Source organism: Eriocheir sinensis, chromosome 45 (genome assembly GCF_024679095.1).
Source record: "Eriocheir sinensis breed Jianghai 21 chromosome 45, ASM2467909v1, whole genome shotgun sequence".
NCBI lineage: Eukaryota > Metazoa > Arthropoda > Malacostraca > Decapoda > Varunidae > Eriocheir > Eriocheir sinensis.
Window position 1 is genome coordinate 8,122,297 of NC_066553.1, and position 16,908 is coordinate 8,139,204.

At 44.0% G+C, this 16,908-nt stretch overlaps 1 protein-coding gene across 3 annotated transcripts in view; it reads left to right on the forward strand.

The window, feature by feature from the left end:
• The window catches only part of LOC126980701 (equilibrative nucleoside transporter 1-like), a 79,872-nt gene that overhangs the window by 8,537 nt on the left and 54,427 nt on the right, over positions 1-16,908 (forward strand). Inside the window, exon 1 of one of the 3 annotated variants that reach the window (XM_050830847.1) lies at positions 9,007-9,293. The exons of the other annotated variants lie outside the window; for them this stretch is intronic. Within the exon in view, the coding sequence (XP_050686804.1) occupies positions 9,142-9,293 (152 nt within the window). The 5' untranslated portion in view covers positions 9,007-9,141. Of the gene's footprint in view, positions 1-9,006; positions 9,294-16,908 lie in introns of those variants that run through there. 3 annotated transcript variants of the gene reach the window in all.

Here is a 16,908-nt window from a genome sequence, read left to right on the forward strand (position 1 = left end):
TCTTTTCTACTCTTAACCTTATTATGGTGCTCCACAGTGCTGTTATCAGTCACTCTTACTATTAATCATTAATAGTCTGATCCAAAATTATCCACTCATATGTTAGGGACTACTTTGCATCACTCAACATCATTTATCATATGTCCATCACAAAAAAAGTTGCACACTTCAAGGGAAGGTGCTGCAAAGTGCTTAACACTATTTTTTTCTATTATTTCTGTTTGGGATAGAACAAAATTTAGTGCCTCAAAACCTCAAATTCTCCATCACAACTCAACACAATCTTCCAAACATGTCATGTATTCTTTGATAACACACAACTGTCTTTCTCTCTTTCATAAAACGTTCTCTGTCTGTCAACTCAGAATCTCATCTTCAAATTTTATATCATATCTCTCTCTAAATCAGCATATTAAGAGTGTAGGCATTATGTATCATCTCCAGTTCATTAATTTACCTGTGGCATAGGCTAACAAAAGCATTGGCTGCCCCTCAATGAAATATGCTTCCTGTGTGTGAGGGGGTTTCACCCACATAGCACTGTTGGACTGAGCAGAGTGAAAGGCTTTTTATCTCATCAACTCCCCTATATTTACTGAATGTCTTTTCTCCCTTATATTGTCAGTGTTGCTTCCTATGGTATCTTTTGCAATTTTTATGTTAAAGCTCTTCTGAACTTGCTAACTGCTTGCCTCCACCTCTGCTAGAGCACCATTGCCCAAGACTTTCTACTCACACTAATGTGAGCTTTTGCTCATTCTGAAACACATGAGAAATTCATTTAAGTCAAAGAGAGGGAGAAATAAACTTTTCCATGGCAAGAAATGGAACTGTGACCAGTGAGGTGGGAAGCCACTGTTCTAACTGTTTGGCCAAATGGGATTCTGGGTGTAGAAAAACTTCTTATGGCAATAATTCGTAGGAAAAAGTTTGTTTGCCTAAAGTACGTCAGGATAAGTAAATAGGGTATAAAGTTCGTCATGTCAAAAGTTCATAATGGGAAAAAATCGTAATGGAAAAAAATCGTAAAGTTAAATGTTCGTTAGAAAAATGTTCGTACACGTAAAAGTTCGTATGGAAAATGTTCGTATGCAAATGTTCGTACGCAACTGTTCGTACGCAAATATTCGTCAGAGATAAAGTTCTTATGGTAGAGAAACAAACTTCGTATGGCAATAATTCGTAGGATAAAGTTCGTTTGATTGACTTAAGTACGTATGGAAATAGTTCGTATATAGCTAGAGAGAGAGAGAGAGAGAGAGAGAGGTGTGTGTGTGTGTGTATCCATTTTTTAACATAACTGAGCGACCAAAAGGTCTCCCAGTGGTGAAAAACAGTCGTCCAGTAAGAAACTTTTTAAGGTACTGGGCGACAAGATCTTTATTCTTGAAATAATTCCTGTGTGCTCAAAGTATATTATTTTGCGTTGACGGGAAGGCGGCGGCGGCAGAGTGCAAGGTTATATGATGTTGGTTGTCGGCGGCGGAGCCGCGAGGCGAGGCGGTCGGTGGCGGTGGTGATGGTGGTTGTCAGCAGGGTCGGCTCTCAGCGACACCTCCCCATTTTTCATGGGTTTCGGACAAAAGTTCGTATAGAAAAACTTCGTGTAGCAATAGCGACTTATTACCATACAAACATGCTTACGAACTTTTCCGTACGTACTACTTTACCCAGAGGAACTTTTGTCCCGACGAACTTTTGTCATTACGAATATTTTGCATACGTACGTTATACCATACGAACATCTGTATATGAACTTTAGCGTACGAACTTTTACTAACGTATTTTTTGTCAGACGAACTTTTTCCCTGACGAACATTTGCGTACGAACTTTTTGCTTCCGAACAATTTCATACGAAATATTTCCAAACGAACTTTTTCTATACGAACTTTTGTCCCGACGAACTTTTTTCGTTACGAATATTTTACATACGTACTTTATACCATACGAACATCTGCATACGAATTTTAGCGTACAAACTTTTGCGTACGTACTATTTTCAAACGAACTTTATCCCTTTCGAACATTTGCTTACGAACAATTGCGTACGAACTTTATGCATGCGAACTATTTCCATACGTACTTTGGCCCTAGAATCGTGTGTGTGTGTGTGTGTGTGTGTGTGTGTGTGTCATATATAATCTATATCTATCTATCTATCTATCTATCTATCTATCTATCTATCTCTATATATATATATATATATATATATATATATATATATATATATATATATATATATATATATATATATATATATATATATATATATATTATGTGAGTGGAGTCAAAGGCTCTTCGTCTCATCAACTCTCCTCCTCATACTGATTGTCTTCTACCTCTCAAATTCCGCCGCCATGTTGCCTCTCTATCTTCTATCGATATTTTCATCCTGACTGCTCTTCTGAACTTGCTAACTGCATGCCTTCCCCCCTCCCGCGGCCCCGCTGCACACGTCTTTCTACTCATGCTCATCCCTATACTGTCCAAACCCCTTATGCAAGAGTCAACCAGCATCTTCACTCTTTCATCCCTCACGCTGGTAAACTCTGGAACAATCTTCCTTCATCTGTATTTCCTCCTGCTTACGACTTGAACTCTTTCAAGAAGAGGGTATCAGGACACCTCTCCTCCCGAAATTGACCTCTCTTTTTGGACACTCCTTTGATCTCTATTCAGGAGCAGTGAGTAGCGGGCTTTTTTTTATATTTTTCTTTACGCCCTTGAACTGTCTCCTTAGCTGTAATATATATATATATATATATATATATATATATATATATATATATATATATATATATATATATATATATGGGTCAAATCAGAAGTTTATTCCTGACTAGTTTCGCCTGGTACAGCTTCTTCAGAGGAATGAATACACCAGTGAAAGCATGCAATATTTATACACAAAGACAAATCCCTAACTGGTAACTGCCTAGGCTTCCTCCTCGGTGGTCAGGTCGGGTCATGTGGACTTCTCTTGGGTGAGTGAGGTCTAGGGTGTGGTGGTAGCCGTTGATGGTCCGCCCCTTTTAATCGCCTGCCTTGCCGTGACTGCCTCTGTGATTCTTGCCCATTTTATCTCACCTGTTCTCTGGTTAATATTTTCATTCACTGATGTATGTAGCGCTTCCAGTACCTTCCTCCGTAGTTTGCTTAGTCCTTTCTCCAAAATCACCGCCCCTTCCCAATTAGGTAAATGCCCCCTCTCGTCAATATGGTTCACTAGTGCGCTCGTGTGACGGCGGTGACGTACGTCTGCTTTATGTTCTCTTATCCTTTTGCCCAGGCCTCTGTATGTCTCGCCATAGTATGCACTGTCGCAACCATTCACCAACTTGTCAAAATGTCTCTCTCTCTCTCTCTCTCTCTCTCTCTCTCTCTCTCTCTCTCTCTCTCTCTCTCTCTCTCTCTCTCTCTCTCTCTATATATATATATATATATATATATATATATATATATATATATATATATATGTGTGTGTGTGTGTGTGATTAACCTTCTTATCCAAGTATTTTTGGACATATTCTTACTCGCCGCAATCATCCTCTATTGAATAGTTCACCTGTCCTCCCTCTGACACCCTCTGTAACACCTTAACCACTTCTACCCTGTGCCGACTTCTAGCCCATTAATTGTGTGACTGCTTTAGTTCCTTAATCCTAAATGCTAAAGTCACCCATCGAAATAAAAGAAAATGGAGCCTAAATGCTAAAGTCACCCATGGAAATAAAAGAAAATGGAGCACACGAGTTACATCCCCACCAGTGGTCAGGCGAAGACTGGTGGGATGGGACCAAAGAGTTCTATAGTCTCCTTGGGTGGGACCGTGGGCGGGACTGAGTGACTTCCGGTGACGTCACTGCGCAGAAGAGAAGAATTCTGGTAAGAGGTTGAAGAGACCTTATATTCTCTAGGCCTTGGTTTACTCAAGTCAGACTCGCCGCTCACGCACAGCCTCAAGGCCAAGGCGTGAAGTGAGGGCGAGTCTGACTTGAGTAAACAAATGCCGAGGCGAAAGAACACCGTCACGGCTCGGCTTATGTTCGGAAGCGATTTTGACCCTTTGTATATTTTTACCTCGGGACGTACCACACACCATCAGAAGCAGAAAAGCATGCAGATTTAGGATCTGTACTTATAAAAGTGAAGCGACGAAAACCAACTGAGTACAAAGGAGTTGAAGGAAATAAGTGCAGGAAAATGTTTACTCTTTAGTTCACTTAACTCCGATTTTCGTATGTGTAATTTTACCTTTTTTTTTATTTTTATTTTTTTAATTTTTTTTTACGTCGCGGCCTATTGCGCCGGTAGGCTTCTTCCCGGTGGGGCCTGATGGTCGGCCCAGCCCGTTCTGGCTCAGGTGGGTGTTTATAGTGGCGCCGTCTTGCATTGGCTCATACTGCCCTCCCGGAGCTCATCTTTAATCCTAGAATCTAGAGTCAGGGTTGATAGGTGGTCTTCTGAACAGCATGTGGATAGTTTTTAGCCACTCGGCGGCGGCTGAAAAATCCCAGCTTAGTGGCACCGGGCGGGGATTGAACTCGCGTCCTCCTGAACGCGGCGCCGTCACTCTGTCGACTCAGCCACCGCCTTCCCATTGTTTCAATTTTATGCTAGTGTGATGCAGAATTTTCTCAGGAAGGTTATGGTGGTCTCAGTCTTTCGTAAAAATGAATGTTGGGGTCAGGAAACAGGATGGGAGTGAGGTGTGTGAAGTCGTTGGTTTGGGCAGACAACGAGGATGGGGCGGGGCTGAATGGATAGCGTGACGGCGCCGCGTTCAGGACGACGCGAGTTCAATCCTCGCCCGCTGCCACCAAGCTGGGATTTTTCAGCCGCCGCCGAGTGGCTTAAAACTACCCACATGCTGTCCAGAAGACCACCTATCAACCGGACTCTAGATTTTAGGATTAAAGATGAGCTCCGGGAGGGCAGCATGAGCCAATGCAAGATGGCGCCTGCGCCAGAACGGGCTGGGCCGACCATCAGGCCCCACCGGGAAGAAGCCTTGGGCCGACCATCAGGATCCACCGGGAAGAAGCCTACCGGCGCAATAGGCCACGACGTAAAAAAAAAAAAAAATAGTCTCGAGGAAGGGGAGGAGCTTATCGAGACGCCAGCCAATCATCGTCCAGGATGAGATGCCATGAACATTTCTATTTATATTTTTTATTCACCGACAATTGCTTCATAGGGTATATAACAAGAAATTCACATCATATTTTATTTTATTGTAGTAGTTTATAACAAAAAAACATGTGAGAGGTCCTAATAAAAAAGCTCATTTCAAAATTTGGTTCTTCACGTTCTATGAGTGACGATACCTCTCTATACTTGCCTTGCCTCAACCTACTGACTGGGGTGTACTGCAAACAACTGACTGGGGTGCACTGCAAACAACTGACTGGGGTGCACTGCAAGGTACTGGCTGGGTTCACCTCAACCTACTGACTGGGGTGCACTGCAAACTACTAAGGTGGATTGGGAAGTATTGACTGTCGTTCACTGCATAGTATTGGATTGTAATATCTTACTACTGTTGGGGAAAAAACCCAATTGATTCATATTACTATGTATTATTCCTCTCTTCCTGGTACGAGAGAGAGAGAGAGAGAGAGAGAGAGAGAGAGAGAGAGAGAGAGAGAGAGAGAGAGATTCTTTTGGTTCTTGGTAGACGTCTCCAGCCGGTTAGTAGTGGATATTTTTTTTTTTTTTAAGTGGCTGCGATGATTTGAATAATTTTGCCCTAAAGAACTTGTGTATATTAGCGTTTGAAAGATTATGCACTATATGTTAAGGAGGTAACCAATGTTCTTCAGTCGTGATATTTCTGAGTTCAGCTCTTATGTCGTGATAGCTTCGTGTTCAATTCTGCAGTCCTGATAATCCTTGTGTTCATTTCTTCTGTTGTGATAATCCTTGTGTTCAGTCGTGTTCTATAATCTACAGTCGTGATATCCTCGTGTTCAATTCTTCGGTCGTGATATCCTGTGCTCAATTCTACGGTCGTGATATCCTGTGTTCAATTCTTCGGTCGTGATATCCTATGTTCAATTCTTCGGTCGTGATATCCTGTGTTCAATTCTTCGGTCGTGATATCCTGTGTTCAATTCTTCGGTCGTGATATCCTGTGTTCAATTCTTCGGTCGTGATATCCTGTGTTCAATTCTTCGGTCGTGATATCCTGTGTTCAATTCTTCGGTCGTGATATCCTGTGTTCAATTCTTCGGTCGTGATATCCTGTGTTCAATTCTTCGGTCGTGATATCCTGTGTTCAATTCTTCGGTCGTGATATCCTGTCTTCAATTCTTCGGTCGTGATATCCTGTGTTCAATTCTTCGATCGTGATATCCTGTCTTCAATTCTTCGGTCGTGATATCCTGTGTTCAATTCTTTGGTCGTGATATCCCGTGTTCAATTCTTCGGTCGTGATATCCTGTGTTCAATTCTTCGGTCGTGATATCCCGTGTTCAATTCTTCGGTCGTGATATCCCGTGTTCAATTCTTCGGTCGTGATATCCCGTGTTCAATTCTTCGGTCGTGATATCCTGTGTTCAATTCTTCGGTCGTGATATCCTGTGTTCAATTCTTCGGTCGTGATATCCTGTGTTCAATTCTACGGTCGTGATATCCTGTGTTCAATTCTTCGGTCGTGATATCCTGTGTTCAATTCTTCGGTCGTGATATCCTGTGTTAAATTCTTCGGTCGTGATATCCTATGTTCAATTCTACGGTCGTGATATCCTGTGTTCAATTCTTCGGTCGTGATATCCTGTGTTCAATTCTTCGGTCGTGATATCCTGTGTTCAATTCTTCGGTCGTGATATCCTGTGTTCAATTCTTCGGTCGTGATATCCTGTCTTCAATTCTTCGGTCGTGATATCCTGTGTTCAATTCTTCGGTCGTGATATCCTGTCTTCAATTCTACGGTCGTGATATCCTGTATTCAATTCTTCGGTCGTGATATCCTGTCTTCAATTCTTCGGTCGTGATATCCTGTGTTCAATTCTTCGATCGTGATATCCTGTCTTCAATTCTTCGGTCGTGATATCCTGTGTTCAATTCTTTGGTCGTGATATCCTGTCTTCAATTCTACGGTCGTGATATCCTGTGTTCAATTCTTCGATCGTGATATCCTGTCTTCAATTCTTCGGTCGTGATATCCTGTGTTCAATTCTTCGGTCGTGATATCCTGTCTTCAATTCTACGGTCGTGATATCCTGTGTTCAATTCTTTGGTCGTGATATCCCGTGTTCAATTCTTCGGTCGTGATATCCTGTGTTCAATTCTTCGGTCGTGATATCCCGTGTTCAATTCTTCGGTCGTGATATCCCGTGTTCAATTCTTCGGTCGTGATATCCCGTGTTCAATTCTTCGGTCGTGATATCCTGTGTTCAATTCTTCGGTCGTGATATCCCGTGTTCAATTCTTCGGTCGTGATATCCCGTGTTCAATTCTTCGGTCGTGATATCCCGTGTTCAATTCTTCGGTCGTGATATCCTCGTGTTCAATTCTACGGTCGTGATATCCTGTGTTCAATTCTTCGGTCGTGATATCCTGTGTTCAATTCTTCGGTCGTGATATCCCGTGTTCAATTCTTCGGTCGTGATATCCTGTGTTCAATTCTTCGGTCGTGATATCCTGTGTTCAATTCTTCGGTCGTGATATCCTGTGTTCAATTCTTCGGTCGTGATATCCTGTGTTCAAATCTATGGTCGTGATATCATGTGTTCAATTCTTTGATCGTGATATCCTGTGTTCAAATCTACGGTCGTGATATCCTCGTGTTCAATTCTTTGGGCGTGAATGAGGATATCTTCATGTTCAGTTCCCAGTCAACCTGATACCTCCTCATCAGTATCAGCACACGATTACCGACTTTTGACCTACATTATCCTTAAAATAAAGATTGAAGGTGATGGCTGCTCGCAAACTTTTTGGGTGAGGGATATTTCGTGAACCCTTTTCGATACTCCATTGGCATACTGAGGTGGTACTTTAAGAATACCCATACTTTATTTTTTTATAATTATTTTATACGGATATATATCGTGGCTGCGAGGTGGTTGAAGCGAGCAGTGATGGCGGTGGATATCATGTTCCTGCGCTTACCCTATTTTCCATATTCTCCTTCCATACCCTGATCCAGTCCCTCTCTCCTCCCCTTCCGTTCTTCCCTCCTTCATCCCTCCCTCACTTCTGTTCTTCTCGTTTCGACCCTACTGCCTTTCCATAATTCCTTTCTTTCGTCCTCACTCCGTTTCCATCCATTCCTCCTTCCCTTCGTCCCTCCCTCTCTTCTGTTCCTCTTCTCCTTTCGTCCATCCTCTCCTTCCATTATTCCTTCCCTCACTGATGTTCCTCTCATCCTTTCGTCCCTTCTTCCCTTGTTTGTTTCATTTTTGTTTTTTCTTTTCTCCCTCCCTCCCTCATTTTCGTTCCTCTTCTCCTTTCGTCCCTCCCTTCCTCTCCTCCATCCCTCCCCTCATGCCATATCTCCTTCCGACTTCTTCCCTTCTTCTTCCTCTCTTTCCGTTCCTCCTTCACATCTGCCCCCTCTTCCCTTTCTCGTTCTTCCTCCTTTCCTCCTTCCGTCTCGCCCCTCCTCTTCCTCGTAACTCTTTCCCATTCTTCCGTCCCTCTATCTCTCCCTCCCCTTTTTCCATTCCTCCTCCTGTTCCGTCCCTTCTTTCTCTTATCACCTATCCAGCAATCCTTCTCTCCCTTCTCTCCTCCCTTCTCTTCTGTCCTTCCCATTCCTCCTTCCCTCCCTCTTTCCTTACCTCCTAACTTTCGGTCTCTCCTTTCTCCTATCACTTATCCATCCCTTTCTTCAGTCCCTTCTCTCCTTCCTTCTCTGATTTCCATCCCTCTTTCCTTCCCTACCCACCCACCCCTCCGCTGCCGCCCCTCCCCCACGAGTATATCGACGCGGGAGAGGATGGCTGCTGGGGTGCGCTCGTCGCTCGTGTGGGTGGCACCGTGGCACTGGCAGTCTCAAACAGGGTGCCACGGCCGCTGAACCTCCCTCGTCTGTCCCTGCGTAGCCCCTGACTGGCACTCCCGTTCGCCGTGCCCGGCGTGTACCTGTTGCCCGCCGTTCGTAGCTGTGAGGCGCGTCTTGTCCTGCCGGAGCCATGACGGTCACTACTTCCATCGTGGAGGGCGAGGAGGACGGTCGGCGCCGGTCCAAGTCGGTCTCTAGCGCTGACGACCCTTCGCGCCGCCACTCCGATGCTCCTCCCGCCGGCGCCGACACCAAGGTCGTCGTGGAGGTCACCCACACCCAGTTAGTGCCTACAGTAACGTCTTCATGCGGTGGCGCCTCGTGTCTGCTGCTTCTTATGTTTTGCAGTGTCAAAATTCTTGTACCCTGCTTGGCGCCGATTTTCTCATATTCTTCTCGTGTATGCTTTTCTGTTTTCCTTCATATTCCCCCCAAAAAATAGATAAAGGGGAAGAAACAGATTAATTGAGGATATATAAAAGTGACATATTACTTTTCCTTTTTAGTGCAAATAATAAGGCCGTGAAAGAAGTTGAATTGACGTGATGTTCTTCATATTCCCCCCCCCCAAAAAAAAAAAAATATATATAGGGGACCTGGGGAAGAAATCGTTTAATTAATTGAGGCTATATAAAAATGGCATGTTACTTTTCCTTCTTAGTGCATCTAATAAGGCCGTGAAAGAAATTGAATTGACGTTATTTTCTTCACATTCCCCCCTAAAAAAAAAAAAAGAGAGAGATATAGGGGAAGAAATCGTTTAATTAATTGAGGCTATATAAAAATGGCATGTTACTTTTCCTTTTTAGTGCATATAATAAGGCCCTGAAGGAAGTTGCATTGATGTTATTTATTTCCTTCATATTCACCCCCCTAAAAAAAATAAGGTAAAGAGGAAAAACCGTTCAAGTAAGGTTATATAAAAATGGCATGTTACTTTTCCTTTTTAGTGCATATAATAAGGCCCAGAAGGAAGTTGCATTGATGTTATTTATTTCCTTCATATTCACCCCCCTAAAAAAAATGAGATAAAGAGGAAAAACCGTTTAAGTAAGGTTATATAAAAATGGCATGTTACTTTTCCTTTTTAGTGCACATAATCAAGGCATATTATAAGGCACTGAAATATGAATTGATGTTATTTATTTCCTTCATATTCCCCCCAAAAATTAGATGAAGGGGAAGAAACCGTTTGATTAAGGCTATTTAAATATGGTATGTTACTTTTACTTTTTAGTGCATATAATAAGGCCTTGAAGGAAGTTAAATTCATGTTATTTATTTCCCTGCAAAATCTCTCGCAAGAAAAGAAACCGTTGCCCGTGGTCAGACTTACGTCATCATCCCGCTGCACGCTAGCACGCCGCGTCGCCACCCTTCCCTCCCTCCCTCCCTCTCTTTCTGTCCCTGCCGTCGCCCCCCTTCCCTCCCTCCCTCCCTCTCTCTCTGTCCCTCCCTCCGCCCCACTTCCCCCCTCCCTGTCTGTCCTTGCCGCTTCCCCCCTCCCCTCCCCCGCCCCATCTCCGCATGCAGTGGTTCCATTTTTTTTATTTATTTATTTTTTTTTTAATCCCGTGTTTCCTCAGTTTCCCGCCGTCAAATCTGGAACTAGTAAAATAGGAAAGAGAGTCGAAATGAAGTCCTTTTCAGCTGCTCTGCTATCCTGTCTTTGTAAACATCAACAGTGAATTCATACACAATGATATCCAAAGTAACATAAGAAGAAGAAAAAAAGCGGAATGAAAGAGCACGATCACAGAAAACCGTACGTTCATCGTAACTAGGTTTTTGTTCATTTCCCTTTTCATTTAACCCGAAAAAATACATATGAATGCAGAAATCAGGGAAAGAAACGATGAATGTATGGATAGTGAAACAGATTAGAGATTAACTTCATAACTCAGAGCCTATTATTATTATTATTATTATTATTATTATTATTATTATTATTATTATTATTATTTTCGACCAAACGTGATTTTTTTCATATCTTCTCGTTTACTCTCCACTCCTTCCGTTCCCCCTTCAATTCTGCCTCTCCTTTCATTCCTCCCTCCTCCTTCCGTCTCGTCTATTATTATTTTTTTTTCGACCAAACGTGATTTTTTTCATATCTTCTCGTTTACTCTCCACTCCTTCCGTTCCCTCTTCAATTCTGCCTCTCCTTCCATTCCTCGATCCCTCCTCCTTCCGTCTCGTCTCCTTTTCCTCATTAAGGGACTATTACACTGGGCAAATTTTCCGTGGATCTAAAGTCAAACCACGATTTCCGCTGGCGTGGTTCTCATTTGTTTCTTGTTATTGCTGATGATGGTGATGGTGAGTAATACCGTCGTCCTCCGGTGAAATGTGCCGTAGCTTTGGAAGATCGTGGACTCGCCAGTAAACCACGGAAATATGAGAACCACGCCAGCGGAAATCGTGGTTTGACTGAAGATCCACGGAAAATTTGCCCAGTGTAGTTCCCCCTTTGCCCTCTTCCCCATCCCTCCTGAACACCGAGACATCATTACTCGTCTACATACTATAACCTCCCCTCGCACAGCTTCGTTTTCTTTGTTTCGTTTCACGTCTTCGTATTTTCATGTTAAAATATTACGAGATTTACTTCAGTTCAATTCAGGGGAAGAATTAACAACATCTACGATCATTTGGGGAGAGAGAGAGAGAGAGAGAGAGAGAGAGAGAGAGAGAGAGACTTTCACCTAGACGTTATTTTCCTATTATTTTTCTTTCGCTCAATGGAAAGACATTTTTCTTTTCGCAATATTTACTTACGTATTTATTTATTCTTGTTAAACATTTTATTCATTAGTTAATTCGTGAATATAAATACTTGTAAATATTGATTCATTAATTCTATCTAGTTCACACACACACACACACACACACACACACACACACACACACACACACACACACACACTGGAAAGGTCGACTAGGGTGACCTCTGAATGACCTAGGGAGAGGGAGACTGACGCCCACCTTCTCCTCCTCCTCCTCCTCCTCTTCCTCTCCTCCAACTCCCTGGCACCGCGCCCACTCACCACCACGCACAGCCTCCACCCACCCGGCTCCCCTCCTCCACCCTTCTTTAAATTATCCTTATCACGAGGTTTTATGCGGGAGAAGGTAAAAGGTGGACAGGGGAAGGTGCGCACAGGTGGAAATAGAAGGGAAACCATGGCAGGTGTGCGATGTTAGGTAGGTCTCTCTCTCTTTCTCTCTCACTCTCGGTAAAGGCGTGGGTAGTCGTGAAAAAGCTGTGCACTGGTGGGAAACGGTGGATTTAAGAGAATATGTAACGTTTAAAGTGAATATAGTCTCTCTCTCTCTCTCTCTCTCTCTCTCTCTCTCTCTCTCTCTCTCACACACACACACACACACACACACACACACACACACACACACGTGGTTTACCAGCTGGAGGAGGAGGAGGCCAAGTCTATTGATGGTGGACGGCTAAGGGGCGGGAAGGGGAGGGGGTAGGGGGGCATGGATGAAAAGGGCTGCACTACACTTTGATGGGTAAAGGGGGAGGAGATGTGGGTGATGGGAGAATGACGAGGCAAGAGTCGGTATAGGCCGGTATTATAAGACACTCGCTTCTCACATCAGCTATTTCTAAAGGTCAAAGAGGGGGTCAGTCAGGTTTTAATGAGTGTTTCTTCAGGTTCACAGTACGGAGAAAGGTTCAAACTACCACCAGGGTCATAAAACTACTACTGGAAATGCCCACAACTCCTACGAAAGCCTTGTCAAATATATGTTCTTGGGCGACGAGCTGTCTTGTAATACGACCCCGGGATGGCTGGTATTACAAGACACTTTGCCTTCTCACATCAGCTATATCTAAAAATCAAAGGGGGTATCAATCAGGTTCTAATGAGTGTTTTTTTTATGCTTAAGGTACAGAGGAAGGATCAAACTAACACAAGGGTCATAAAACTACTCCTGGAAATGCCCACAACTCCTACGAAAGCCTTGTCAGATATGTGTTCTTGGGCGACGAACTGTCTTGTAATACGACCCTCAGTGACTCTTCCGCTTCTCCCATCAACTATTTCCACCCTTCTTTCCCATGTCATCTATCCATTCCTTCCTTCTGTCACTTCCCTCCTCTTTTTTTCACATTTTTCAGTCCCTCCATCACTCTCTCTCTCCCCACCCCCCCTCTTTCCATACCTTCTTCCGTCCTGTCCTTTCTTCCTCCGGCCGGAAAGGAGACAAGTCGGTTTCTAATGAGTGTATTCTTAGTCATGATATAAAGGAATGGTCAACCCCCCTTTTTTTTTTACAACAAAGGAGACAGCTCAAGGGCACAAAAAAGGAAACAATAATAAAAAAAAAGCTCGCTACACGCTGCTCCTTAAAAAAAAAAAAGACTCAAAAGAGGTGGCCGAAAGAGAGGTCAATTTCGGGACTACCACCAGAGTCATAAAACTACCCCTGGAAATTCCCCTAACTGCTACGAAAGCCTTGTTGAATATGTGTGCTCGGGCGCTGAAATGTTTAAGAATATGACCCAGGGATAAATATTTTGGGTTAGGAGAGTGTTTCGTATGCTAATCTCTCAGTTCAGGATTCGTACCGAGCTTTCATTTAGTCAGCAACCGAATTCTTGAACTGAATCCAATTTGTCATGCCAACACATCTCACTAGACATCTTTTGCCACTGGAGTTGTGGGCCCAAGCAAAACAACAGGTGACACGTGACAGGTGTGATGGTGTTGGTGGTAGTGAGTGTTCTGAGTGCTAATCGGTTCACGGATAGAGAGACAATATCCGTCAGGGTTATTTATTTGAACAAACATACAAAGGTCATAAGGACAAACAAAACACATAGAAAAGGTGTTTGTGTGTGTATGCGTGTGTATGAATGTTGTACTGTGTAGGTAGCATTTATGTGTTGGTGTATGTAGTAAACAATGTGTAGAAGTGGACAACAGGAGGACATGGACGGACAGTCAAAGATAAACGAGTAACAAGAGAGACAAACATTGAAGACGCACAAGACACAGGGAGACGAGGACAGTGACAATGAAAATACACTAATTGAGTCTGTGCTGCCACAATGGGGTGACGGGAGATTGAAGAGGCATATATATAGAAGAGGTAAGCATATTATAATGATGGAGGGGGAATCATAAGATGTGGGGAGAGGGGAGAGGTAAGCATATAATGATGGGGAGGAGGTATAAGTCAATGGGAGAGGTAAGCATAATATTGATGGGGAGGGGGAGTAAGAGGTTGGGAGATGGGAGAGGTAAGCATAATAGCGATGGGGAGAGGGGAGAGGTAAGCATAATAGCGATGGGGAGAGGGGAGAGGTAAGCATAATAACGATGGGGAGAGGGGAGAGGTAAGCACAATAGCGATGGGGAGAGGGGAGAGGTAAGCATAATAGCGATGGGGAGAGGGGAGAGGTAAGCATAATAGCGATGGGGAGAGGGGAGAGGTAAGCATAATAACGATGGGGAGAGGGGAGAGGTAAGCACAATAGCGATGGGGAGAGGGGAGAGATAAGCATAATAGCGATGGGAGGGGAAAGGTAAGCATAATAGCGATGGGGAGAGGGGAGAGGTAAGCATAATAGCGATGGGGAGAGGGGAGAGGTAAGCATAATAGCGATGGGGAGAGGGAAAAGGTAAGCATAATAGCGATGGGGAGAGGGGAGAGGTAAGCATAATAGCGATGGGGAAAGGGGAGAGGTAAGCATAATAGCGATGGGGAGAGGGGAGAGGTAAGCATAATAGCGATGGGGAGAGGGGAGAGGTAAGCATAATAGCGATGGGGAGAGGGAGGTAAGCATAATAGCGATGGGGAGAGGGGAGAGGTAAGCATAATAGCGATGGGGAGAGGCGAGAGGGGAGCATAATAGCGATGGGGAGAGGGGAGAGGTAAGCATAATAGCGATGGGGAGAGGGGAGAGGTAAGCATAATAGCGATGGGGAGAGGGGAGAGGTAAGCATAATAGCGATGGGGAAAGGGGAGAGGTAAGCATAATAGCGATGGGGAGAGGAGAGGTAAGCATAATAGCGATGGGGAGAGGGGAGAGGTAAGCATAATAGCGATGGGGAGAGGGGAGAGGTAAGCATAATAGCGATGGGGAGAGGGGAGAGGTAAGCATAATAGCGATGGGGAGAGGGGAGAGGTAAGCATAATAGCGATGCGGAGAGGGGAGAGGTAAGCATAGCGATGGGGAGAGGGGAGAGGTAAGCATAATAGCGATGGGGAGAGGGGACAGCTAAGCATAATAGCGATGGGGAGAGGGGAGAGGTAAGCATACCAGCGATGGGGAGAGGGGAGAGGTAAGCATAATAGCGATGGGGAGAGGGGAGAGGTAAGCATAATAGCGATGAGGAGAGAGGAGAGGTAAGCATAATAGCGATGGGGAGAGGGGAGAGGTAAGCATAATAGCGATGAGGAGAGGGGAGAGGTAAGCATAATAGCGATGGGGAGAGGGGAGAGGTAAGCATAATAGCGATGGGGAGAGGGGAGAGGTAAGCATAATAGCGATGGGGAGAGGGGAGAGGTAAGCATAATAGCGATGGGGAGAGGGGAGAGGTAAGCATAATAGCGATGGGGAGAGGGGAGGGCAAATATTAATGAAGAAAGAGCTAAACTTACTCGTACGTATCGATACTCGGAATGATGGGACGGTATTGGAGAAAACTGAAGGGGCAAATATTAATCAATGCAATACAGGAGAGACTTAATGACCCTCCTTAATAACCTTGGCCATCATGAATTGGCTCGGTAAGGATGCAAGGAGGTAAGTTATCTCAATCATCCCGTCATTAGAAGTATTTCCTCCACCGGGTCATTATCGTTATTGAGCTGCGATAATTACTGCCATCACATGACCATAAGCAGTTAGACTATGTGGTTGGCATTATAAGACACTTTCGCTTCTCATATCAACTGTTTCTAAAGGTCAAAGAGGGGGTCAATCGGGTTCTAATGAGTGTTTCTTCAGGTTCATGGTACAGAAGAAGGGTCAAACTACCACCATAAAAGAGGGGGTCAATCGGGTTCTAATGAGTGTTTCTTCAGGTTCATGGTACAGAAGAAGGGTCAAACTACCACCATAAAAGAGGGGGTCAATCGGGTTCTAATGAGTGTTTCTTCAGGTTCATGGTACAGAAGAAGGGTCAAACTACCACCATAAAAGAGGGGGTCAATCGGGTTCTAATGAGTGTTTCTTCAGGTTCATGGTACAGAAGAAGGGTCAAACTACCACCATAAAAGAGGGGGTCAATCGGGTTCTAATGAGTGTTTCTTCAGGTTCATGGTACAGAAGAAGGGTCAAACTACCACCAGGGTCATAAAACTACTTCTGGAAATGCCCACAACTCCTACGAAAGCCTTGTCAAATAGGTGTTCTTGGGCGGCGAAATGTCTTATAATACGACCCATAGTGTATGTCGTGGATGAACTTTGGACGTGATGATCATTCAGCAGGGACAAGTAGAAGACCTGTTAGGGTTTCAGTTAATATTTATCTTATTTTTCTTCTGGTTCATCTTGTTGTTTTGCTTAACCTTCCTAAGAACCAAAATATCCCTCTCCCCTTGCTTTTATGTGGCTCAGTGTATAGATTACATAATGATCATTTAAGGTTAATTTTCTAAGAATATCATGAAATACCAGTGTAAAGAACAGTTCCCTTCTCCCTTCAGTTGAAACACCACGACCAGTAACGTTGGGAAAGGCCTTTGTTCTATAATGGACAAGTTATGACATCCGCATACACTCCTCACCCATGCACCCTACATCCCCCTCTTCCTACACCCTCCTCATTCATCATATTTTGACCCTGTTTCAGTACAACGCCACACCTTCTTTCTCCTTTTAATACATCCAAGTTCACATACACCCTACAATCTACATCCTC